At 54.6% G+C, this 26023-nt stretch overlaps 1 protein-coding gene across 4 annotated transcripts in view; it reads left to right on the top strand.

The window, feature by feature from the left end:
* Positions 1–13343: 13343 nt before the first annotated feature.
* Positions 13344–26023, top strand: part of Ccdc85c (coiled-coil domain containing 85C) — a 70026-nt gene continuing 57346 nt past the window's right edge. For all 4 annotated transcript variants that reach the window (XM_029484705.2, XM_021179452.3, XM_029484704.2 and 1 more), the window contains exon 1: positions 13344–14415. In XM_029484705.2, coding sequence (XP_029340565.1) covers positions 13626–14415 — 790 coding nt within the window. In that variant the 5' untranslated portion in view covers positions 13344–13625. The remainder of the gene's footprint in view (positions 14416–26023) is intronic.

The raw sequence follows: 26023 nt of genomic DNA, 5'->3' as shown, positions 1-26023 counted from the left end.
ACTCAGGAGGCAGAGACAGGAGGATCTCTTTGGGTCCTAGGCCGGCTGGGTCTACATAGTGAGGTCCTGTCTTAAATAAGAAAACAGAATTCTGGGGAGCGGTTTGGGCCAGGCTGAGAAAAAAAATAAAATCTCTCTGTAGGCAAACCTTAGGGACAGAAGCCCCAGGGAGGGGTGTCCACCACCTGGTGCACTCCTGTACCCCCACCCTTCCTCCCCACCCTAGTGCAGCTCAGCTCAGCTCATTTGCGTTCTCCCCAAAAGTCACCCAAATTCTCCTGGGCTGAGCTCATTTCAGAATCTCAAATCGGGGAGAGGCAATGACTCCTTTGGACTCAGCCCATGAGGACTTGCGGCTCTCTCTGAGTCTGCCTTAAAGGGTAATGGGAGCCCAAAGAAGTGCTGCAGAATGGGGAGGCTGCCCGAGGCGGCTCACATGCCCACTAAATCACGCCATCGTTAAAATGATAAAGGCCAGGCTGGCAAGGCGGCGGCGGGGATCTATGCTTGGCTTGCTTGCCTACCATCCCTGGCTGCCCCTTCCGGCTCTGCGCCCCGCACCTCTTCTCAAAGCTCTCCTAGCTCAAAGCTCTCCTAGCTCCTCAGTTTGAATCGTACCCCCTCCAATGCCCTGTTCCCACAGCGGATCATTTCGAGGCTCTTCCTTAGCACCCAGCTAGACTGTCAACCCGAGGGCGGCGTTGTGGGTGGTGGGGAGCTAGGTTCATTTGGGCACTGCTTGTGAAATCAAATCTTTAGCAAAGAATCTGTAGTCAGTTCAGCAGGAGCCCTGACTCCGACCTCTGTATCTGTGCACAACCCCCAGCAGCGGGTGTCTTGGGCAACAATCCCCTTAAATTGGTTTGCCCAATCTGCCTGGCCCCCTGCAAGTTCTCCCTGGTAATTTCCCACCCACCTTCTGCCTCCCTACAGTCCTATTGGCTGTCTTTCCCCGTCATTGTCAGGCCCGGCAGCAGTCCCTGTGCCCCCGTTGTTGTGATAGCCCTGGATAAAAATCCTTCCTCCCAGCGCTTTAACAAGTGCCACTGAATCATTGTTCTCACTTATGTTTTCTGGGTTATTTTTAAAGAATTATTTATTTTATGTGCGTTATACTGTACACTCTTCAGACACACCAGAAGAGGAGGGCATCCAATCCCATTAGAGATGGTTGAGAGTCAACATGTGGTTGCTGGGAATTGAACTCAGGACCTCCGGAAGAGCAGTCAGTGCTCTTAACCCAGTGATTTTTTTTTTTTTTAAATCATTCGCTCAGCGTGTTGAGCACTTTATGCACAGGCCCAGCGTGATCAGTCGCCACCACCTTTATGGTGTCCATGATCTTCATTTTATAAAAGAGGAAACTGAGTGTTAGAGGTGGGACTTGCTTGCTGGAGTCTGGCTGATCTGGACTTTGGGCTCTTTAAACAGTTTAAAAAGCCCGATGACTGATGGAGAGTGATGACTGAGCTCTGGGGTGGGTTTGGGGGTGGGGAGGTGCGCCCAGGACCCTGGAATAGAAAGTTGACCAGGCAGGTGGGCAAACTAGCAGGGCCAATGCAGTAGTACACGGTTGACCACAGTTCAGGAGCCTGACAAGTTAAGGCACCAGGAAGAACTTTGTGGACCAGTGTCTTGCCTTAGGGCCAGCGGGTGGGGACGAAGGGCAGTGTGCACACTGCAAGCGGGAGGAGAGACAAGGCAGCCATCATTGGGAAGCAGACTTTCCAAGCTGCCCTTCTGGTGAGATGGGAACTCTGGGCATTTAGAGGAGGTCACCGTAACCCCTGGGACCCAGAGATCACAGTTTGCAGAGCAACCTGGAGCAGGAGGCTAGGCCTGGGATCTCTGCCTCCAGCCCTGCCCATTTCAGTCAGGCAGCCTGAGGGGGTGGCAGAAGGCAAGGCCCAGTGGCTACATTCCATTTCAAAGGCATCGAATAGGAAGAAGAGTTGGATTCAGACACTAAGGCTCTCCCCCCCTTTCCAAATTATCTTCAAAGGGTGGATCTCTGGAGACTAGGCTTGTGTCCTGGGCCACACAAAGTCCCTAAGAATGAGTATAGGCATTTGCTACCTAGGCTGACCATCCGAGCTCCATCTTTTTTTTTTTTTTTTTTTTGGTTTTTCGAGACAGGGTTTCTCTGTGTAGCCCTGGCTGTCCTGGAACTCACTTTGTAGACCAGGCTGGCCTCGAACTCAGAAATCCGCCTGCCTCTGCCTCCCGAGTGCTGGGATTAAAGGCGTGCGCCACCACGCCCGGCCGAGCTCCATCCTTCTAACTCACATGGTAGGAGAGAACCAATTCGGCAAGTTTTTTTTTTTTTTTTTTTTTTTTTGGTTTTTCGAGACAGGGTTTCTCTGTGTAGCCCTGGCTGTCCTGGAACTCACTTTGTAGACCAGGCTGGCCTCGAACTCAGAAATCTGCCTGCCTCTGTCTCCCAAGTGCCAGGATTAAAGGCATGCGCCATTCGGCAAGTTGTTCTCTGACAAACGCATGTGCCTGATTGCTCCCCCCACCCCCATACATATTTTAAAACCTTTAAAGAGTTCTCTGCGAGTGTCTGTGGGCAGTGGACCCTGGATGGGTGCCTCCAAGTCACCTGTGGTTATGGCTGAGATTCCTTCAATGGGTATAGCAATCTCTGGACCAGGACTAGATGGCTGGCTGGCTTGCAGCTCACAGTGTGAATCCTTCTGTGAATAAGAACTGAGGGCAGCTGCCTGTGCTAGAGCAGACCTCAATGGTTGGTAGGATTAGAGGAGGGCAGACAGGAAGTAAGGGCTTTGTGCACGCACAGCAGACAGATAAGTGGTGTAGCCTCAGGGAGTGGAGACGGGTAGGGAGTCAGCCATCTTCAGCTCTCCGAGTAAAGCTCGGAAAGCCTGTGTCTCATTTTCCTTACCTATGAAAGGGCCATCAAGCCACAGAGGGTAAATATTAAGACACAGAGTGGAGCCGGGCGTGGTGGCGCACGCCTTTAATCCCAGCACTCGGGAGGCAGAGGCAGGCGGATTTCTGAGTTCGAGGCCAGCCTGGTCTACAAAGTGAGTGCCAGGACAGCCAGGACTACACAGAGAAACCCTGTCTCGAAAAACCAAAAAAAAAAAAAAAAAAAAAGACACAGAGTGAAGCCGGGCAGTGGTGGGGCACACCTTTAACCCCAGCACTTGGAGGCAAAGGCAGGAGGATCTTTGTGAGTTCAAGGCCAGCCTGGTTTCCAGAGTGAATTCCAGGACAGCCAGAGCTAAACAGAGAAACCCAGTCTCGGAAAAACAAAACAAAAAACATCAAAAGGCCCAGACAGAGTGAATACTGAGCTTCCAGGAAGCCCCTCACCGCCAGCCCTTCCTGCCTTCACCCTTCATCTCCAGGAGCAGGAAACTTCCCATCAGGAAAGGCAGACAAAGGATTCACCTTTAGAGCATTCAAATCTCATGTGGGGAGCATGGTAGGCCTGGCTCAGTGGGACCTATTGAACCCCCAAACACTAACCTTTCAGGGTTCACCTGTTCCTACTTTCAGGGGACACACTCATGTCTGTAGATGGCCTTGGAGGGGTGACGCACGCATGCACGCACGCACACACCCACCCATGCGCTCGAGCTCCAGCCCTGCCCTAGTCTCCTCCTTAGCAGGTTAAGGGAACCAACCTGGCTCACTTCCAAGGGACAGGGACCAGGAATGAGTAACCCCTTCCTTGGGGAACTGGGGGCCACAGCCGCCTCTGCCTTGACTTCCCTCAGTGTTCCCTTGGTGAAGAACCCTTCTCAAGTAGTGATCATCCAAAATTGGTTTCAGTAACTCCTTCAGAAAGGAGTTGCTGCCTAGGGGAGAGGCTAGTATATGCTACCCACGACACTTCTCAGCACTGGGATTTACCTGGAATCCTGACTTGGAGTCAGGAGTTGGGTGGGAAGGACTCCCTCTAAGTGCTCCAGGTCTGGCCGTTCCAAACCCTCTGCCTGCCATTCTGGTCCAGCCGGTCAGAGGGGTGGGGGTGGGGAGGCAGCAGCCCTTTGTTGTCGGAAAGGACAGAGGGATTAACTGCCTTCAGCCTCCCTGTGGCCCTCCCTGAAGCTGCCGGCAGCCCTGCCTCCCTGGGGAGCTGCAGGTTTTTTTGGTTTTGGTTTTTTTTTAACCTCTTCGAAGAAAAATTCATCACTGGATGGCTGAGCCATCCAGGCGGGCCCTAGAAAGATGACTTTGAGTCACCTGGGCCCTCATCGCTCTGACAGCCACGGACGAACCAGGCGGCTAATTAGCTCTTACAGGAAAGGGCCAGATCTGTCATCTTCCTCCGGAAGTGCCAGGCAGGATTAGCTGCTTCTCCTAGACAGGGGGACTCTGAGGGATGTGGACAAGGGGCGGGAGGGAAGACAGCCGTCCTTCCACTGGGGAATCTCACTTCTGGGAATTTGTCCCAGTGGAACAATCCCAGTGGACAGGAAGAAAGGCTACAAAGGACCAGTCGCCTCAGGGATTATTTATAAAGCCCCGCCTTGGAAGTGCCCCCTCCCCCTCCCATACCCCCCATGCCCAGAAGTGGGGGGAGGGGGAAGCAGTCAAGGCCTTGACAGGCTCACTCATCATGGAGTTATGACCTGTGAGGAGGATGGGGGACAGACATGGCCACGCTGTGTGGGGAGTCCTGACTTTGTCACCCTGATATCTGAGCTTGCACATCTCAGCCAAGCCTGGCTTGACTCTAAATATACCTCTTTCTGACCCAGTGATCCACATAAGGGACCTTCCTGGTCACTCAGCTCCCTGCTTAAGCTTATCCACCCCCCACCCCCCTGCACCTGACAACTCTGTTTAAATCACAACTTCTAGAATGCACTTAGACCTTGAATCTTCGCGGCATTTGTCAAGTGGCTAATGTCAAATGGCTGCTGAGGCCCTATCGCCAATGACATCCCCAGGGCACATCAGTCAGATCAGGGGACATCTTGGGATCTGGGCAAGGTACGGGGTGCTTTAGCACTGTCTTTTCTGCCAGAGTCAGGTGTTCCTGGGGTCAGGGTCTATGAATTGTGTCCAAAACTGGTCCAGGGCATGGAGAGAGCCTTGCAGCCAGGGTCCACCTAAAAGCAACAGCTGGACTAAGGTCCACAGGAAGTACAGGCCAAGTTCCTGCCGGAGCCATAAGGTTCTCGGTAGAATGGGTGAGCATAAGGGGACATGGGACATGGAGTGGGTGGCTGTATGTAGCCAGCTGAAGGTACAGTGTGTGTGTGTAGAAACCTCAGAGCTTGCACTTTTCTGTGCACACTCGTTGAAATAGTAGGTGGAAATACTGCCACACCATCCCTCCTGGGACTTACCTGTCCACCACCTCCCCTGTTCTTCCTCAGGCTCCTGGGATAGACTTGGACTTGCTCAAGGACCCAGCAGATGCCAGCCCTTCTCCTGGGTAGGAGACGGAGCCTCCAGTTCTCAAAGTCCACTTGTGGCTTGTTCCGATTTGCATTCCCACCTGCCCCCTCGTCTCCCCACCTCCGCCCCCCCCCAGCCTGCTTTAACATGTGAGCAAAGTTTAACATGTGAGGAAAGACTTATCAAAGTTCCCAGACACCCACCTGAGCCCTGCTTTCCATACTTCCTGCCGCTGGGCATGAGGAATATTTCCAAGGCCAGACTAGTATTGTTCCTATGGGAGCACGCTTGAGGTTAGCTTCCTTTACCTAGGTCATTTGTTACAATGGTGGGAGGGCTTTATCAGATGCAAACAGCTGTCCAGGTGAATGTACCCTCCAGCAGGGGTGGCTTGAGGGTCCTCCCTGAGGGTCAGATTCAGAGCCTCCCCTTCAATAAAGTCCCTAGTTCTCATTGGCTGTACAGGTCTCGGCCCAGAGCTCAGCTTTGCTATTGGTTATATGTTATAAATGCACATGGATTTACATGAACATATACATTATAAATTAGGTACACATAAAGGCTGAAGGTGCAACTCAACATTAGCACTTCCCCACCTTGCCCAAAGCCACAGGTTCAAGTCCCAGCACCGCAAAAAAGCAAATATCAAATCTGTTATTCAGCTGGGTATATCGGTGCACGTTTGCGACCTGACCCTCAGCAGGCAGCGGAAGGGGAATCACAATTCAAAATATGACTGGCCTACAGTGCAACACGGCCTCAAGACAGCACCTTAAAAATGGATGTGGATGCAGCTCAGGGGTAGACTACTTCCTAGTGTGGGATCAAAGTCCTGGGATTGCTAGTGCAGGTGCATGTTGGTGTGCGGAACATGCCAGGGGCTCTCCCCACACACCGGAGCCCGTAGAGTAGCCATCCCAGGGAGGGCAACAGGAAACGCAGTTCATCACAACTGAGTAGCTGGTGTTGGTTCCAACTCCAGTGTCTGACACTGGGCAGACTTAAGTAGAACACAATTTGGGGAAAAGTCTCTGGCGGCTGTAACACTAACACAATCCTGTGTGCACAGTGAGGCACCATCGCACCAAAACTCTTAAAGTACGCGTCCCCTCTGCCATAGGGGCCGCGGGGAGGGAGCTTTGGGGGGCCGCGGGGAGGGGGCTTTGGGGGGCCGCGGGGAGGGAGCTTTGGGGGGACGCGGGGAGGAGGCTTTGGGGGGCCACGGCTAAAGAAGCTCCCCTTTTCTGTCTTCTACAAGGCCGGCCCTTTCCAATGAGCCAAATTCAGGCAGGACACCTTTTCCTCCCATTTTCTTTTTTTTTTTTTTTTTTTTTTGAGACAGGGTTTCTCTGTGTAGCCCTGGCTGTCCTGGCACTCACTTTGTAGACCAGGCTGGCCTCGAACTCAGAAATCCACCTGCCTCTGCCTCCCGAGTGCTGGGATTAAAGGCGTGCGCCACTACGCCCGGCTCTCCTCCCATTTTCAAGGCAACTGGCTAATCTGTGGTCACCTGAGACAGCCAGTGCCAGCTTTATACATTTGATTTTAAACCATTTGCACAGAGGTTGGTTTGGAAACAGGGTTTCTCTGTGCAGCCCTGGCTGTCCTGGAATTCGCTCTGAGGACAAGGCTGGCTCGGACTCAGAGATCTGGCTACCTCTACCTCCTAAGCACTGGGATTAAATGTGTGTGGCCTCCCCCCCCCCCCCCCCCATCCATCCAGGTCAGTGTTTCAGGAATGAAATTACCATCATAGGTGGGCACTGTGGAGTCCCAGCTCATGGGAGGCAGAGGCAAGGGATCTCTGTGAAGATAGCCTGGTCTACCTGTGTTTGAATATAGCCTAGTCTACAGAGCTAGTTTCTTTTTTTTTGTTTTTTTCGAGACGGTTTCTCTGTGTAGCCCTGGCTGTCCTGGAACTCACTCTGTAGACCCGGCTGGCCTCGAACTCAGAAATCCGCCTGCCTCTGCCTCCCAAGTGCTGGGATTAAAGGCATGCGCCACCATGCCGGGCTCAGAGCTAGTTTTTTTTTTTTTTTTGGTTTTTCGAGAGCTAGTTTCTAACAAAACCCTCTTCCCTCTTCCGCCTGGGATCCTGCTTCTGGATCAGAAGTTTTTCTGATTTTTAGATACTTACCTCAGGACTATTTGCAAATAAACAGTGCACTCTTAGCACTGCACACCCACACCCCAGACCCCCATCCCCTAGCCAGTTTTTTTGTTTTTTGTTTTGTTTTTTCTGTATAGCCTTGGCTATCCTGGAACTGCTCTGTAGACCAGGTTAGCCTTGAACTCAAGAGATCTGCTTGCCTCTGCTTTCCAGGTGATGGGATCACAGGTGTGCACCACCATGCCTGGGCTGACTTCTCCTTTTCTGTCATTCCAGTGTTACCCATCTGCCACCTATGTCTTGTAGGAGTGTGTTCTGTGCCCTGCCCCCACTCTCTACCCTCTCTCAGTTCAGCTACATCACAGTCTAACTGGTGTTTGTATGTTGCACTGTATAACGTGTGTGGCCGGTTGAGCCATGAGCTGCCCCTTTCATGGGTCTTCTTCATTCCCTGGCCACTGTCCGGGTTTAACCTGGGGGTTAATCGTTTGGCTTGTTTTCTCTGAATTTGTCTCTGTTCTCCTTTGGGTGCCCCTTCCCTGGCACCTCTGACTGGAGCCTCAGTCATTCAGTTCCTTCATCTGCCCTGGTTCCTTCTGGGTGTAGAACCCTCACCTTGGGAACCTACCTTGTGAGTCACATCCTCCTGTTTCTTGGGATTAATCCTCCCACACTCCTGTGTGCATTCTGGCTAGTCCTGAAAGCCTTGTAAAGGCAGGCGAGTGCTCTGCCATTGAGCTACACTCCAGCCAAAATGTCTTCCTCTGTGGCCCAGGTTGCCCTAGAACCTGCAACTGGTGACCTCCTGAGGGTTGGGAAACACAGCACCTGGCCCCAAATTCCTCCTGTTAGAGGAAGGGCGCCTGGGAGATTACATCTCAGGTACCCCAGGCTGACCTCAAACTTCCTAGGTAGCTCTGGGGAACTGGGCTATAAATGGGCAATACCGGGAGCGATTTCCGTGGTGCTGGGGACTGAGGTCAGGGGCCTTGTGTGTGCTGGGCAAGTGCTCCACTCTAACTGAGTCTCATTTCCAGCCTGGCTTAGGCTTTAAGGAGTGAAAAGGAGGCTTGGTGAGATGGCTCAGTGGGTAAAGTTACTGAATCCAGCCTAACCACCGAAATTTGAACCCCTGGACCTCCCACCCCCTGGGAGATTCTGCTCCTGCAAGGACCTCGGACCTCCACGCAAGTGTGCTCCCTTGATAAAGGTAATTTTAAAGGCATTAAAAAAAAAAAGGTGTGAAAATGTCTTACCTTTGATCACATGAGTCCGAATCTAGGCTCCCACAGCTGAGGATCCCATTAGCCTGGCTTCTTGTAGCTTGTGGAGCTGGCTGCAGGATCCTGTCATTCTGACTTTTTTTTGGTTTGTTTGTTTTAAAGATTTATTTATTTATTATATGTAAGTACACTGTAGCTGTCTTCAGACACTCCAGAAGAGGGCATCAGATCTCGTTACAGATGGTTGTGAGCCACCATGTGGTTGCTGGGATTTGAACTCAGGACCTTCGGAAGAACAGTCGGCGCTCTTAACCACTGAGCCATCTCGCCAGCCCTGTTTTTTGTTTTTTTGAGACAGGGTTTCTCTGTAGCCCTGGCTGTCCTGGAACTCATTCTGTAGACCAGGCTGGTGTCAAACTTAGAAATCCACCTGCCTCTGCCTCCCAAGTGCTGGGATTAAAGGCGTGCACCACCACGCCTGGCTTCATTCTGACTCTTGACACTGCGATTCTTCCCAATTTCCCATCCCTTCCCTATTTCCAGGATCTCTTTGCCCCCTGATGCTCTGAAATTCTGCAACATGTACAAAATGCTTACTCTCTGCTGTGCTGGCCTTTCCTGTGGAGTCCTATGTCCATGAGCCCGGGAGGGTTTTGTTTGTTTGTTTGTTTGTTTTTTGTTTTTTTGGTTTTTCTGTCCCCTTGCTGCCTTGGGGCCCCTACTTGCTGGTACAGGTTCGCGGCAACTGAGAGGCCAAGATGGATGCCTCCTGGTGTCGGGGAGACCTTGCTTATGACCCAGGACCCAGCTTATTGCATAGGTTTGCAAAGTCTCATTTGGCAGGAGTCTGGAACACTCACCAGCTCTCCTCCTTCTACCCCAACCTTTCCCTAGGCAAGCAGTGCCCACCTATGTCATCCAATGGCCTAGGGTTGGAGCCTGGTGTGCTTTGAGGCTCTCCCATCCTGTAGAAGGAAGACATGATCCCAAGTTTAGCTACAGATCTAGAAGCTGAGGGAACAAGGTGTGTCTGTGACTGCCTGGGGACACTCTGTGGCAGTGAGACCAGAGAGATACAAGGCCATTGTTCTCTCCTTCAGTATTTGCTCACCTGGCTCCCAGGTCCTACACTGAGCAAGAACTGGGGCGTTTATGGTAAGCAAGCAGGACACTGGACATTTGGGACATCTCTGTGCAACAGCCTCACATAGGGCAGGGCAGAAAGACCTGAGGGGCTTGAGGAGTCATTACCATCCATTGTTGCCATTTCTGCCGTTTCCGACAGAAGGGGCCGGGAGTGGGAGTGCTGGGCCTGGAGCCTGCAGAAGGCACATTAACAATTAAGGGCTTTGCCACATTCGTCCTGACCCCCCCCCCACTACCTGCCCCCCCCCGCCCCCCGCCCCGCAGCATGAAATATTCAGACACCAGAGCTGGGTCTCGGATCGCTGCAGTGCCCGAGTGTGTGTGTGTGTGTGTTGGACTGCTACTTGTAGATTTTGTAGATTTGAGGCTTGAGGTAGCACCCGAGGCCTGGCACGCAGAGCATCTGGAAGCTGCAGGGCTGGATGGCAGGAGCAGCTGCCAGCTGTCATAGGGATATCCACAGCCGGACTTAAAGGCTGCATTCGGAGCCTGGAACTTAGCACCTAAGCGAACCCCTATGTTGTGGGATTGCCCTCTGAGCCTGACAGCCCTTGCTACCGACTCTTGCAGCAGCTGTGACCCTCAACACTGGGCCTCACAGGAGGAGGGCTGGGGAAGGCATTTGGTTACCTTCTCCGGACATCCCAGTCACACCCTCCTCCTACACCTCCCTCCCATGGGTAACTGGCCGACTTACTCCTGGTTAGTTAGTCCAGCACTAAGGAGGTACTCCAGGCCCTAGGTGGGGCAGGTTAACAGAAGGGGAGGGTACCCTATCGATGTAGCTATGGGGAACTTGTCATTCATGCTATTATTACTGCTGCTGTTATCATTGGCTCTCAGAGTTCCAGGGAAAGGATGGCGGTTAACAGTCTCCTCCCACTCCTACCCCCACTGAGCAGCGCCCCCCCCCCCCCCCCAGAGGCTCCACTGGCCCTGTAGTGTGTAGGTGATTTCAACCACCGCTTGGATGAAGGTTTCCTTTTTTTTCTTCACTGAAGCTGTCACCCTGGAGGACCCGAAGGCAGAGGCTGCAGGCCATAGGAACACCACAAGGAGACACATGGCAGCCACAGAGCTCAGTACAAATTGAATTGTCTCAGCCATTTCCCTGGTGAGCCGAAGTGTTCCCTTGGTGTGTGCTCTGCTCACCGCTCCTCTCCCTGTCCCCGTGGCACCCAGCCCATCCCCCCTGCAGTCTCAATGGAGTAACTCCCTAACTCACTCAGTCTCTGCTCTGTGGGGATCCTCCAGGGAGCTTGCTGCTGCGACTTGGGGGGTGAAAGCAGATCTGCAGCCTCCCCCAGGCGCGGATCCTAAGTCCCTTCCTTTTTAAACTGTGCTGTGTTGGGCCGGCAGAACACCAGGCCCCTCTACTCAGCTGACTCCCTGGTGCTGAGTGCACGTGGCCAGCCTCGGCATCCAGGGGGGCGGGGGGAGGGGCCTCATTATCTTCCTACCCCTTTCAACCGGCTCATTTATCAGGAGGGAGGGGGAAGGAGAACTGAATTAGCTCAACCTGTGTGGTTCCCAGCCCTTGACCAATGGGAGCCAAGACTCCAGCTTCAGGTCACACCTGGGCCTGCCTTTTGAGCTTAGACCTCATATTTCATCCTTTCCTTTCTTTTCTTCTCTTTTTCTTTTTTCTTTTCTTTTTAGACTCTCTGTAGCTCAGACTGACCTGGGATTCAGATATTACCCCTGCCTCTGCCTTCAAACTCTAGGATTAATGACCCGCACCATCCACGGCACCCTTTCTTGCATATATATATATATATATATATATATTTATATTTCTTTCTTTCTGTGTGTTTATGTAAGCTACTGCCCACTCTGGAGGTCAGGGGACAACGTGAGGGAGTAAGGTCTCTCCTTCCATCACTGTCCTGGGAATTAATTTAGGTTGTCAGGCTGGGCTTCAGGCTCCTTTACCTGCGGAGCCTTCTCGCCGGCCCCTCCTCCCCTTCGAACCGGCCACTAACAGGCCAACCCTAAGGCCATTCCACTTGCTGTTCCTTTCACCTGTACTGCCTCCCGGCTTACCTTTGTCCTTGTCACTCAGGCTTAGGTCCTAGCTCCTAGGTCCCTCCCAGAACACAGTTCTAAGGCAATTGAATTCCCCGCATAGCGCTGCAGACAGCCTCACCGATTCTTCTCACGTTGTACTCTCTCCCTCCTCCCAAGAATGCCAAGAGCCCTCAAGAGGGCAGTGGCCTCTTGTCCCGGGAGAATTCCCCCGGGATGGGGAAGGTGTGAGAGGGCACACGCGGTGGTTCAGTAAACGGCTGAGTAACTGTAAAAGGGGGATGTCAGCTGTTGCGCGGGCACGCGCTCCAGGTCCGGGTAGCTTACCCCGGTTTGTGCGCGCGCAGAGTGGGTTATCTCCTTGTAGGTCCAGGGGAAACACATCCTTCCCTCGGCCCGCTGGCTGCAGAAGCGCCGTTAAATGCGCTTTGGGGACGGGATTTATAGGTGTGGGAAGATCCGTATGCTCCGCAGCGATGCGGGGCGAGGGAAGAAGGTTCTGTGGTCGCTGCGTACCTATGGACCCCAGCTATCTGGCCAGGGTGGAAGACCTTTCCTCGCCTTTCTCAGGGGTTTCCACCTAGCGAACTGCATGTTCCTCCAATCCCAGCGATTTAGCGGTGTAGTGCGCGGAAGGGAAGGGCTCGGAGAACTGCTCTGGGAAATGGGCAGGTCCTCGGCTCCCACCAAGTCAGGGGAAGAAGGGAGAGAGATCTGGCCCTGAGATAAGGCTTGTGGCAAGGCTCCACCGTCTTGGGTTAGGGGTGGGAAGACAGCCCCGCTGCAATATTAGGCAGGGACCCAGGTGGCTCTGGTCGGTGGCCCGGAAAGGGACAAAGACCAGCCCTGCCCGACCCCCCACGTCAGGGTCCTATTGTTCCTCCTCTCTCGGACTGTACCGAACTCTGGTGCCCCCGAGAGGGAGGGAGGGAGAGAGCTGCGCTCGCCGGGTGGGCATCTGTTTATTAAGGGTGAGAAAGGGAGGGTCAGGGACGCTGGCCGGATAAGGGACGCGTATATTCGCGCGTCGCCTTTAAGGGAAGCCCTGCCCTACCTTTCCCACCGGTCCCCGCCACCCCCTAGCCCTACCTGCATTTTAAAACCCCTTGTAGTCCTGGGATTGGCCCAGGCCGCGTCCTCCGGGCGAAGAAACTTGAACCGAGGGTGTGGGGGGGAGGAGGGTGCAAGGCCCCGCGGTTGGAAGATACCATCTTTTCAGCCTCCCCGCGCGCGCCCCGCCCCTCCCGCACACCCCCGAACCTGGCCAATCAGACCTGTGGGAGGGCGGGACCGTGGCTCGAGCGCGCCTCTGGCAGGGTGCCCGGCGGGCCGGCGCACCGCGTAGGGGGACCTCGGGGGCCTGCCACTCCTCTGACTGCCTCCCTTTCGGAGGCGTGGCCCCACGGCGGCGCCCCGCCCCCTCTCCGCCCGGGGTGGGCGGGGCGGCTGGGGCTCCGGGAGCGGGGCCGGGGGCGGGCCTCCGCCTGCTGCGCCCGAGCTCGGAGAGCCCGGGCACCGCGGCCGCCGACGCAGCCACGGTCCCGGTTCCTCAGTCCTGAGGCGCGCGCGGGCTCTCGGGTGACCCCAGAGGGGGCCGCGGGAGGGAGCGCGAGGCGGCGAAGGGCGGGCCGCACGCGTCCCCGGCCGCCCCCCGCGCGCGCGTGGCCGGGCCCAGAGAAGCCCCGGCGCGGGGAGCGCCGGCCCGGCGCGGGCGAGGGCGATGCCGCGGTGACGGCCCCGCCATGGCGAAGCCCCCGGCGGTGGCGGCTGCAGCGGCGGCGTCGGAGGAGCTGAGCCAGGTGCCGGACGAGGAACTGCTGCGCTGGAGCAAGGAGGAGCTGGCGCGGCGGCTGCGGCGCGCCGAGGGCGAGAAGGTGGGCCTCATGCTGGAGCACGGCGGCCTGATGCGCGACGTGAACCGGCGGCTGCAGCAGCACCTGCTGGAGATCCGCGGCCTCAAGGACGTGAACCAGCGGCTGCAGGACGACAATCAGGAGCTGCGTGAGCTCTGCTGTTTCCTGGACGACGACCGGCAGAAAGGGCGCAAGCTGGCGCGCGAGTGGCAGCGCTTCGGACGCCACGCGGCCGGCGCCGTGTGGCACGAGGTGGCCCGCTCGCAGCAGAAGCTACGGGAGCTCGAGGCACGCCAGGAGGCCCTGCTGCGCGAGAACCTGGAGCTGAAAGAGCTGGTGCTGTTGCTGGACGAGGAGCGCGCGGCGCTGGCGGCGGCGGGGGGCGCTGGCGGCGGCGGCGGCGGCGCGGGCTCCCGCAGCTCCATCGACAGCCAGGCCAGCCTGAGCGGGCCCCTGGCGGGGAGCGCAGCGGGCTCGGGGGCCCGCGACGTTGGCGACGGCAGCAGCACGTCCAGTGCGGGCAGCGGCGGCAGCCCGGACCACCACCACCACGTCCCAGCGGCTCTGCTGCCCCCGGGGCCGCACAAGGGTCCGGACGGCAAGGCCGGAGCCACGCGCCGGTCCCTGGATGACCTGTCAGCGCCGCCGCACCACCGAAGCATCCCTAACGGCCTGCACGGTAAGCATCTCCCCCGGATCGGAAGCCCAAGGGTGGCTGTCGTGAAGCAGTAGTAGTTCCTGGAGACCTCACAGGTGCGGGGTGTGGGGTGGGGGTGGGGGTCGCACCTTCAGACCCTTCCGCAGCTGGCATAGCAAATGGAGCATCCGGCGTGGTAGTGTCCCTGTCTAGCTGATGCCTCAGAAAAAAGTTTCTCCTCCGCAGCTTTTTGTGTTAGCAGCTGGCACTCTGGGGCTGTCGAGGGGTGTCTCTCATCCCACCCTGAAAACACTTGAGGGCAGAGGGGAGTTTTTCTTGGAAGACTATGAAAGGCCCCTAAGCTAAAGCAAGTGAATTTCCCCTTATGGTTGGAGTCCCTCAAACTCACTTAGCACCCACGACTGCACTGTGCTGTGGCTGGCTTTCTCCCCTGCTTCCTTCCCAGCTGAATCTCCTCCTGGGCTGGGCTGGCACACAATCACCCGTGCTGAGACCTTGACGGAGCTGGGCCAGAGTACCCTGAGCTAAGATAAGAGTCTTCCTGGCTTCCCATAAGTCCCGCAGTACTGGTTGGGACACCTTTCTCAGTTCGGTCTCTACAGTTTTCCCCAGAGGATATATTTGGAGTGGATTCCGACCTCCCCGTGTGCCTCAGTTTCCTTTCTTCCTTGCTTGTAAGTTGGAGAGGCTGATGGCCGCCTCACCCGGGTGTGAGGTGGAGATAGATAATGCCCCTGAAGAGATCTGTAAGCTTGATCGTCTTACAGGAAGTGCTGGGGTCATCTGTGGCCAGAGTGTGGGTTGGAAGCCTGCTCTGTCTTCCTCAGCCTGTTGCTATTGACCCTAGGGGAGGGTGTCCCCACCTAGGGTACTGTGGCTGTCCCTTCAGTGGCGTTCTGGGCCCTGCAGCTTCCCTCCTGTCCTGACTACCATTTGCTGTGCTTCTCCGTTTCCCCCACAGTTTTTTGGAGCTTGGCTCTCAGTGTTGATGGCACTTGCTTTTGCCTGAATTGTTCCCCTGGTAGAGAAGAATAGCCCGCCCTTTCTGTTCTCCTTAAAGCCTTTCTCCGTCCATATACTATGGCTTAGAAGAACTTCTCTTCCCCAAACTGACTGCTGAGGACCAAGCTTTTTCTTGGGTTTCCTGGCCAAGCCCTCTGCAGGCATTTTGAGACAGGAGCTGCAGTTCTCATGCAGGTCAGATAGAGGTTTCCCCTTTATTTACTCTCCAGAGCTTGTGAGTTCAGGAAAGGACTGGGGCTAAAGGGATATTTTGTTACTGATTAGCAATCTACCACAGCAACTCAGGTTTCTTTTTGTAACATTGCATCCACAGGGCTTCCCCCCCCCCCCACAGCTATTCACTCACACTCTAGATGCCAAGTTCCAGCTTACTTTGGGGGAACGGACACCCCTCTTTACAGAGCTGGCATGCATCTCTTTGGCTTCCCCTTCTGGGGGGGGTCTCTGGGAGGGCCTTCAGGGTCTTGATTTCCCCAAGTGCATCATGAAGGAGGGGAATCTTTGCACTTAGGGAAACACAGGGCTGCTGGTTTTCAGCTATGTCATCAGTAACAGTGGCCAGGGTGAGTCTCCGCAGGACACTGCCTTGCTGAGTGTCTCCACCTCTTTGCAGACAGTCATTTTTTTTTCTTTTCTTTTTTTTTTTTTTTTTTTTGCTAGGAGGTGTGGGTCTGGCCCAGAGTTTCAGTTGGCAGTAGTGAATAATGCAGCAGAGAAGGACCTGGCTGGACTGGAGGTTTTCCACCCCTATTGGGGGTAGGTAGGGGCAGAAGTGTCCTGTTTCCTACAGACCCCACCCCCTCCGAGCATTCTTGCACCAAAAACTGCTGCAGATTTTGTAGTAGCCAAGCTCTGCCTTGGCACGGACTGAGAACTCAGCATTGGCACTACTATAGATTTCAGCCACACGCTGGATTGTTCTTTTTAGTTTTGTCTCTTGAAGTCAGTGGGTGGCGGCAAGGTATCCTCCCTTGATCGCTCACAGAATATTTCCAGGAAACAAGGGAAACTGGGCTTCCCTATACTGGGATCCAAAGCCTTCCTTGACTTTGAAGAGCAGGGGGCTGAGCTGAGAGAGTCTAGATGGTGCCCAGAGTGGAGTCGGACACTGGACTTTGCCTTAGCTCCCGGCCCACATGCGCCCTTTACATACATGCATGGGGAGGCACAGAGAGGACCCCAGCCTTGTCTCGTTGTGGTCTCCACCAGGGCTATTGGGGGTTTCTGCCAAGGATGGCTTGAGACCCTGGCAGTTGCCATTTTTGTTTTCCGGTTGGTTCAGGAAATGTGGCTGCCTCCCTGTTGTTGATTCCTCTCGGCTGGGCCTTATCCCCTCCCACCCTGGAAGTGTTCCTTCCTTATCGGTGAGCACAGAGTGGCTCATTGATAACCCAGTTATCCACAGGGTCTGGGCATCTTGACTCCCTCATGTATCTTGGGCAACATGGTTAATTTTGCCTCCTAGTCCTTCTTGTGGAAGGTCAAGGGGAGCCCACGGAACCCTGTATTCCAGGACGTCAGTGTGATTGACACCTGCCCACAGTGGTCCCAGCGGTCGTTGGAGGAGTCCACCATGGAAGGCTTGCCAGCACATTCTGGCTTCTCTTCCAAACCGTGCTTGCCTTTGAAATGTCTTGTGGGTCTGAGCTCCCTCCATGTGTGCTGAGCCAGGGGACCAAGGTCCTGCAGCTCTCCGGGGGCTCTGTGCTGCTGTGCCCACAGCCCTGTGCCCACAGCCCTATAAGGTGTTCTAGAAGGCCTCAAGTGGCAGTGGTGGAGGTGTCCATCTGTATTCAAGGCAGTCCTGGCTGAGTGGGCTTTGCCTATTTGCATATACAAATAGGTCTTGGCATTGGGCAGGCACTGAATGGTCACGGGGCTACTTTTGAGAGGCTGGGTCCTGGCTGGCTGAAGTCATGGCTAGGGTGTCCTTGCTGTCACTCTAATCCAGTTTTACAGGCGGAGCCAATTTACATTGTCAGAGGTTCAGCCCCTTTTTCTTTCCCCAAATGAGGTGATTTTTTCAGACAAAAAAAATTCCCTCTGGGGGTGTAGCTTAGGGGTAGAACATTTGCTCAACACAGAATGGGACTTCCTCGAGAGTAACACACACACACATATGTATGTGAAGCAGAAAAGAGAATGTTCAGCCATATCCTCGTAGCCCACTGCACATCCCCTGTCCTTCTCTCTCCCAACCCTTGTGCCCTGTGGCCCCTGTGGCTAATTTAAGTTCCAGCAAAGCCTGTGAGTGAATGTCAGTTATCTTTCTCACACTGGGGTTAGAATTTTGAGCCACTCAACATGAGCAGGATCGGATCTCCCATTGGTGTTTTTGTTGATTTGAAAGGGTGAAGTAGAGGGTGGTCTGAGCTTTTTTTTTTTTTTTTTTTTAAAAAAAAGACGGAGCAAGCTGTCAGTGAAAAAGTCTTTTCCAGGAGGCCTCAGGGTTCCACTAATAAGACTGCCTTTCCTCTGGCTGCCAGCCTGGAGCAAAGGTCAGAGGAGATAATGGGCGGCTTGTGCAAGCTCTCCCCTTCCTCCCAGCCTCACTCTGGCGGAGGGGTTCCGTGACATTGTCCACGGACTTGGGTGCTAGGTCCTCAGGGCCCTGGAAGTCCACAGGCAGGCGACCCACTCAGCATATCCCATTTACCACAAAGAGCTGTCGAGGGCTGCCGTGTTCTTGGCAAACTGAGGCTTGAAGAGGTGCTGGATATTGCTTTGGTACCCACAGGGCCTGCTGGGGTCTGGACCGAGTCCTAGGTGTGAGCTCTGGGGGGAGGGGCGCTTGAGTAGAAGAGTCAGTTCTTCCCAGGGGGCTTCAGCTCTCTTTGGAGTGTGTGTGTGTTTTTCCATTTATCTTCCTTCCTCTACCGTCTCACCTTTCTATACCAGGCTGGCTTCCCATCACAGTGGTCTTCCCACCATGATTCTGTCCCATGCCAGACCTCTGAGCTCCTGGAACACGAACTTTGTGGCATATTAGTCCATGACTGGCATCTTTTACAAGGAAACCTAGCTCCTCCTCAAACCCGTTTTCTGTGTACACCTGCCTGTGGCAGTCACTCACAGCAGTTCCTTGAGAGTCTCAGGCAAGTCGCTGAACCTGTAAAATGGGAACCATGACAGAAGTCTGGGAGGAGGGAAGGTGTCTTTGAATGACAGGTTATGAATGCAAGCACCTTCTCTGGTCTGGAACACCGAGTACTCTTCAGGCCATAGAGCCTGCTGCCAACGCCTCCGGCCCCAGGGTCAAGAGAGCCCGAGGGAACTCTGTCTTCCCTGGTCTGACCTGGTCTGTGACCTGGCTGACCCCCAAGGCCTGCTTCCTCATTTGTAATATCCTGCTTCCACAACAGGGCCTTGAAAGAAGGGATCTGTGACTTCTGTTTTCATCCGGATACCGATCTCATGTTGGGGAATGCCACTTGGGAATTGTCACTTTGGGGTGTGAGTAGGGAACCCCTTTAGCCCATGCTTGTGAGTGGAGCTTTTGTGCCCACCCTGTCTTTTTGTCCAGTTGAACAGAAGAAAAATGGCTTTGTAGTCAAGAGAGAGCAGAATGGGTAGGCTCTGGAGGTGGGACCTGGGGCATGGTGTGGAGAGGCCAGGGTTTGGTCAGTGCGCTCTGGACGCACGTGGGACAATATCCGCAGAGGGGCTATGGGTGGTGCTATGTGCAGGTGAAGCCCCTAAGTTCCGGTGACCCAGAGTTCAGTGCCTGCAAAGGAAGGTGGTCCCGATAAATTCTGTGGCCTCTAGAGCCAGGACCCCTCCATTAAGAGAAGTGTTTGATCACCTGTCTGCCTGGACACTGGTGAAGGGCTTTGCTGTGGGTAGGACTTAGATGTCCAATCCTTGGGTTCTGCTAGGGAAGGGTTGTCAGGAGTGGGAAGATAGCTGGGAGTAGGGGTTGACCTCATAGTTGTCCCTTAAAGCGGGAAGGGAAACATTAGCTCAAGTTTAATGAGCATCTACACTCGGAAGTTCCCTGTGCCCTAACGGTGAGTCATGCCATCTGGCTTGGGAGTGGCAGTTATGGCGCGTCTATCTAGTGAGTGTCCTGTAGGTAGAGCTGAGGGTAGGAACAAGAGGCTCAGGGCCTCCAGGATGGCCTCAGCTCTAGCACCGGCCACAGGGAAGAACATCTGCTGTAGGCTGTCTTCTCCCAGCCCCTGTCTGTCTCCCTGGACCTCTGCTTTGTATGTTTGGGTGGTCCTGGGCTACAGGAGGATCAGGTCAGACGCTTGTAGGAGATGTTTTGTCTATAACCCAGCCCGAACTCTGTCCCCATTACAGAGTAGTTAGGAAGTGCACCCAAACTTACATTGGGATCGAGGTCTGTTGATCTGTGCAGGGGCTGCCCTGAGGGTTTCAGAAATGCAGGTAGCTAGTTCTCATTTTCCTCTTGGGGACAAGGGGATGTCAATGGAAGTCACAAGGCCTGGAAACAGGAACAAAATCCTCTCCTACAGGGATGGGGTTTTTATTTCATTTTATTTATTTATTTATTTTTTTAAGGATTTTGATGGGTGTGGTGGTGCGAGCTTTTGATCTCAGTCTGGAGGCAGATGCAGGTGGATCTCTGTGGGCTCAGGCCATCCAGGGCCACATAGTGAGACCCTGTCTTTAAAATTAAAAAAAAAAAAATCACTTTATGTGTATGATTGTTTTTGCCTGCTTGTGTGTATGTGTACGATGTGTGTGTAATATGCAAGTCAGAAGAGGGTGTGGGATCCCCTGGAACTGAAGTTACCCATGGTTCTGGGCCACCTTGTGGGTACTGGGAACCAAACCAGAGTCTTCTGCAGGAGCAGCCAGTGTTCTTAACACAGAGCTACCACCAACCTCTCCAGCCTCTGTCCCTGTGATCCTAAAGTCAGGGGTAGCCCCCACCACTTCCTCGAAGCCATCCCAACCTGGTCTCTGTCCCATCCTTTCTTCGCCTGTAGTCATATGGTTCTGGACAGACAGGGAGCTGGGTCACCTTAGGGTAGGTACCTGGTCTTAATGAATCTTCCCTGGTCTCCAGCTCTCTGTGGAACAGGTCAGGAAGACCTGAAGTCCTGTCAGTTCACCAGTAGATTTCCTAGAAGTTCTGTGTAGACCCCATTTCACTAAGGTACAGGGACCCGCCCTGGAGGCCTGCAACCCTACTTCCTGATCCTTCGTCCTGGGTCCCAGATGGCTGGTCATGGTCATGCTTTGCGCTACCGTCTTCTGGGCCCATTCCCTTCTCCCTGCTGGTGTGGGGGCAGGTCTGGGAGTCCCTCTGTACCTTGCTGCAGGGTAGGGTCCTGTCTCTCCCTTCGTCCCTTCCTCTGTCAGTCCGTGCTTAGAGTAGGTGGCCCTCAGAGCTCTGGCCTCTTGGAGTGGAGGAAATGCCTGGCCAGGAAGTGCCGGAAACCCTGAGCAAGCTGTGTGGAATCCTCTGGCTCTTACGGGGGAAGCTGGGAGGGAAGGGGACCCACCCTTGGGTCTGTCACTCTTGTCTGTCCGTTTGGGGTCTTGGTCCTCTTGATTCCTAGCCTTGGCACCTTGGGTGAGGGGTAGGGTGCAGGCTCCTAAATTGTCTTTTGGATGGCTCCAAATTAGTGCATGTGCTTTGCAAAGGAGTGGTGTATTCCTCGCCCCTTACAACTTCTGGGCCCTAGGTCCTCGGTGTGAGACAGGACCCAGGCTGCTGGGGCTACACAGGCCAGTGCCGCGAGATGGTGATCTGATTAGCGTGGTGGAGGCTGGGCCTCCGGCTGGGCCGCCACTCCTCCTGAGAGCCTGATGGAGTTACTGGTCTCAGCTATCTGATGATGGTGCTCTAGTTCAGGGAGAGATTCAAGTTCCATTTTGGTGCACGCTTGTTTGCTGGGGCTGAAGATGTCTGCTCCTGGTCTCGAGGCCCCAACCCTCCAGTCACCGGGCATAGCCTGGTCTTCTGGGCTACCCCAGTCGATGTAACCCCAGAGCCAGGGATGAGGGGCTGGGTGGAAAGGGTGGGGCGTGGTCTCTCATAGTTTAAACTGGTTAGAGCCAGGCCACTTTGGCCACCTCCCTCTCTTTTCTTCATTTCCTATTCTTGGCAGTAAATGGTCTTTATCTACTTCCAAAAAAAATGAAGCCTGCTGTGGTGGTGGTGGCGGTGGTGGTGGTGGTGGTGGTGGTGGTGGTGGTGGTGGTGGCGGTGGCGGTGGCGGCGGTGGCGGTGGTGGCGGCGGTGGTGGCGGTGGTGGTGGATACAAGCTTACCTTCTCCTAGGTCATAGCTACTGCTGCACCTTTTGCCTATGTGGTTCCTCACCTGCCTGATTGATTGATTGACTGATTGATTTGATTGAGACATGGTCTCACAATGTAAAACTCTGACTGGCTTGGAACTCACTATGCAGACCAAGTTACTTTGAATATACAAAGATCTCTTCCTCTGTGAGGATTAAAGGCATTTGCCACCACAATATAACTGGGTTGCAAGCAAGCAAGCAAACAAACAAAACAAACATCTTTGTTTGGGTCCAGACTCAGAGCTTCCGGTTGTTGCTCCGGCCTTCCGGTTCCTGTGGGCAGTGAGAGCCAAGAGTCTTTAGGAAGAAACCTGTGGGCCCCGTAGGGGCCACTGAGCTGGGCTTTGTCCATTGGTCAGCCTGTGGTGGATGATGGCCCATCCTCCTAGGCTGGGGGATGGGGTTGTGGGCCAAGGAGGCAGAGGACAGTTTAAGGTGGAGGGAGGCAAGTTGGTTTGTGTTGGCCTCCCGCTGAGCTGTGGTTTGTGGGTACTGAAGGACACAGCTCTAATGTGCCCAGTTGAGGGCTTGCAAGCAGCTGCAGAAAGCTAGGCCCGTTTGTCACACTGTACATAGGTCAGCTCGTACCCTCCTCCCCTGCATCTCTAAGTTACAGCTGAGCACAGATGCATCCACACCCCGAACGCTCAGGACAAGCCTGCCCCGAAGGGAGTGGTAATGGCTGTTAGGCTATATTCAAGGGGACAGATGTAGGCAGGGCCGGTGGCATGGAGATGGCAGCTATTGAGTAGAGTCGACCCATTTCCAGAAATAGAACATCCACTGTCAGGGGATGCATCTCTTTGTCTCCCCAAATCTGTCTTCCCGTCAGCTTCCACGGTGTAAGGCAAGAAGGAGACTTGCTCTTGTCTAGGAATCAGAGGCTCCGGAGAGCACCCCGCTCCCCTACCCCGTCACAAGGACTTGATTGTGTGCAGGCCCTGAATGCACCCGCCTGTCACCATGTGCGGCACCGGCTGGCCTCCCTAATGAGCCCGCTCTGGGAGTGGCCCTTTGTGGCAGGTTCCGGCCACACTGGCTGGGCCAAGACTCTGTTTCCCAGCCGCTTGGCTGTTTAATGACTCTCGGTCGCTGGCAGGACAATGGGACGCTCCCCCTGTGCCTTCCCTTTCTGTTTCCCATATTCTTGGCAATGTGCATACTCCACCTTTCTGCACGGTCCAAAATGAGGAGGGTCTCCCTTTTTTTAGCTCCTTCTGTCCTAGCTGGCATGGCAAGCCTCCCTTCCTCTGCCCTTTAGGTCAGCTCCTCCTGCAGGGACACCCCCCTCCCACCCTGTCGCCTTTCTTTTTTGTTCCTCTTGGGTCTCTCCCCAGATCCTTCCTTGCAAACAGGCTAGTGTTTCCTTGTCCAGAGCAATAAAACAAAAGCCTTCCTTCTGCTACCCTGCCCTCCTCTGTGGAAGGTGAGGGGTGGAGGGTGGGGGGAAACTCCCTTTGCGATGGACTGTAGCTTCTGCTCCTTGCAGCAGACCCTGGGAAAGGTGGCCCTGGTTAGAAGTCTCTATCCTGTAGCATTTGATGCCCCTTGACAGTTATCCTCTGGAACCAGAGTGTTCCAGCTCCCCCTCCCCCCTGCCTCTTGACAGCAATGTCAGCTCTCTTTCTCTCTCCCTCTCCAGCCTGAGTTTCTGCTTTGGTTGTCCATCCTGGGATTGCTGGCTACCTGTATCCTGTGGATTCGGGCCCCCTGCCTCTGACCCGTGTCCCCATACTATCTGCCTGAATCTTGGCCGGCTCCTTCTCAAGGTCTCTCAGTTGTGACCCTGAGCTGTCCATTGTCCCAGGTGCTTCAGTCTAGTGTGATTGCAGGTTGGGGGTGGGGTGGGGGTGGGATGGGAGGGGCAGTGCTCTGAGTACAGAGGCTTGTTTACCTGGAGATAAGGGATAGTCTGTGGACAGCTCTGCAGGGCAGTGCCTTGTGGACAGCTCTTCCTGGGTTCTGCGACTCCAACTTGCCCACACAAGTTGGGACATCACTCCCGACCCCTGGGTCCTGGAGCTTTGGCCTCGAGCCTGCTCACTCTTGAGGTGCACCTCAGACCCTTCCGTGGTGCTCCTTCCCTGCGCCTGCACCCTTTTCACAGAGGCTTGGGTTGGTCCTTGAGGCAGACAGGCACAGGATGTGTGGCATGTGGCCCTCATTTGTTCCGTGTCTGTGGGAAGCCTTTGACTACTGAGCCAGGGTCATGGTGGGTCCCAGGCTTGCTCATGCATGGGACATGGCTAGGGACCATGTGTCTGCAGGAAACTAAAGCACAGAGAGGGCCCCCCTGGCTCCTAGGGTGCTATCCAGATCTCAGCCAGTTGGATCCCAGCTGGCAGCTTTTATTTTTTATTTTTCAAAGGAGGCCAAAAAAGTGTGCGGAATCAGAAAGGAAAGAAAACGGTTTGCGAACTGAAGGGGTAGCGGGGTAGGGACACAAGCCAGCGGCACACTTCCTGCCCTGTGTCCCCTCTTAGGGGAGGAGGAGGAAGACCTGCCCTGGACACTGGACACCATTGTTTACTGACTCTTACTGCTATTAATTGCTCCTGGTGCCCAAGGCTGTGACTGGCAAGTGGGCATACCCTCTCGTGGGGTTAGGTGAGCTGCCAGGGTCCAGCTGTGGGCCATTTCGCTAGCTGTCTCTGGTGATAAATCCATTAGACACCACACCTGAGGCTCGCTCCCTCTCCTCCCCTCCCCACCCCCACGTATCACTGGAGCCTTACTGTGCTGAGCATGTTCTGTGTGTGTGTGGTGTGTGTCAGGGTGACATTGAACTAATCTCAGTGACATAGCATCCTACAGACTGTAGGACTGAGTGGGACCCTGGTGCTTCCCTGACCCCACGGGAGGTCCCTGGGAGCCTTGGTCTTACTTTGTATAGACAACAGCACAGTTGAAGTGGTGGGGAGGGGGATCTGCTGGGAGCAGGGGCATGGGATTGTTGGTGTCAGTGGCCCTGGAGGCCTCATTGTTGCCCCCAGGACTCGTTAGCTTCTTGGTTCTCCTTGTCTTCTCCTCGAGGGCATGCCCCGCTCAGCTAGCCCCCTCTGCAGAGTTTCTTGAGAACAGCCAGCCCAGCCCTGCAGGCTCTGAAGTGTGGGAACTTCTCCCAGGACAGTCTTTGGGAGCCCCTCCAGGAGCGTGGTCATGAGGCCCTGACCCATTTACTGGCGACCCCCGCTGTGGGAGGTGGTCTCCAAAGCTCTATGATCTGCAGACCCCCTGACCCCTTCCCATTAAGTTAGGAGCTTGTCCCACGGGTGCTAGCCTGGTTGTGGGCACTGTGACCAGCTGCAGGGTGAGTGAAGCTAAGTGCTGTAGGACTCCGTGTAACGAAGATGCTTGTTCTCTCAGTGAGCGAGTGCTGAGGCAGAGGCCAGTGGGGGAACCATGAAGGCTGGCCTCCTGCTGCCTGCCGGGCTCTGTGGACTCCTGGTAGTCACTCCTGGTAGTCAGGGATTCTGGAAACATCTGTAATGTTTGGGTTATCCAGGTTACCCTGCTGCTGCTTGTCATCCTTGTCTAGGTCTGCTAGGGCAACCTCGGGGACCCCCCATCTCCCCTGTACCCCAAGTCCCTTGTCTCAGGGACACAGCCAGCAGCTTTCTTCGGCTGCCTGTGGCTCAGAGCTGAGGAAGAACACCAGTTGTTGGGTTAGTGAGCCCAAGGCTCTTTAAAAAAACAGGACTCATCGGAATCAGGAAGGCCCCCCCCGCCCCCAACACAAGGATGGGAAGTGGAGGGGTGCCGTGAGTGAGGCATCCAGGTATCGTGAGCTGGCATGGCAGAGCATCCTGGGTATCCCAGCAGGCCTGGTGTGTACGCCTGTTGACTGACAAGCTCTCTGTGCGCCTCACCACCTCTCCCTGGGGATATGGTGTGCCTCTTAAGGGCTGCTGGTGGTGGTGTGTATGTGTGTATGTATATGTGCATAAGTATGTAAGTGTGTGTGTGCATGCATGTAAGTGTGTGTGTAAGTATGTAAGTGTGTGTATGTATATGTGTGCATGTATATAAGTGTAAGTATGTGTGTGTGTGCATGTATGCATGTGTGTATGTGTGTGTAAGTATGTGTGTGTATATATATAAGTGTAAGTATGTGTGTGCATGTCTGTGTGTATATGTGTGTATGTGTATATGTGTGTGTGTATGTGTGTATGTATGTGTGTGAATGTGTGTGTGTGCATGTGTATGTATGTGTGTATGTGTGTGTGTGTGTGGCTGTTTTCATGGACACCCCAGCTTCCCCACAGGTTTCTTTCTCCTGACAGGTTTATTTTCGCTTAGCCTCTCCCCAGTTTCTCCAGCCTCAGTTAC

This window comes from Mus caroli, unplaced genomic scaffold (genome assembly GCF_978045245.1).
Source record: "Mus caroli unplaced genomic scaffold, Mus_caroli_1 scaffold_14, whole genome shotgun sequence".
Lineage (NCBI taxonomy): Eukaryota > Metazoa > Chordata > Mammalia > Rodentia > Muridae > Mus > Mus caroli.
Note: the sequence above shows the minus strand (reverse complement) of the source record. Positions and strands in the feature narration are given on the sequence as shown.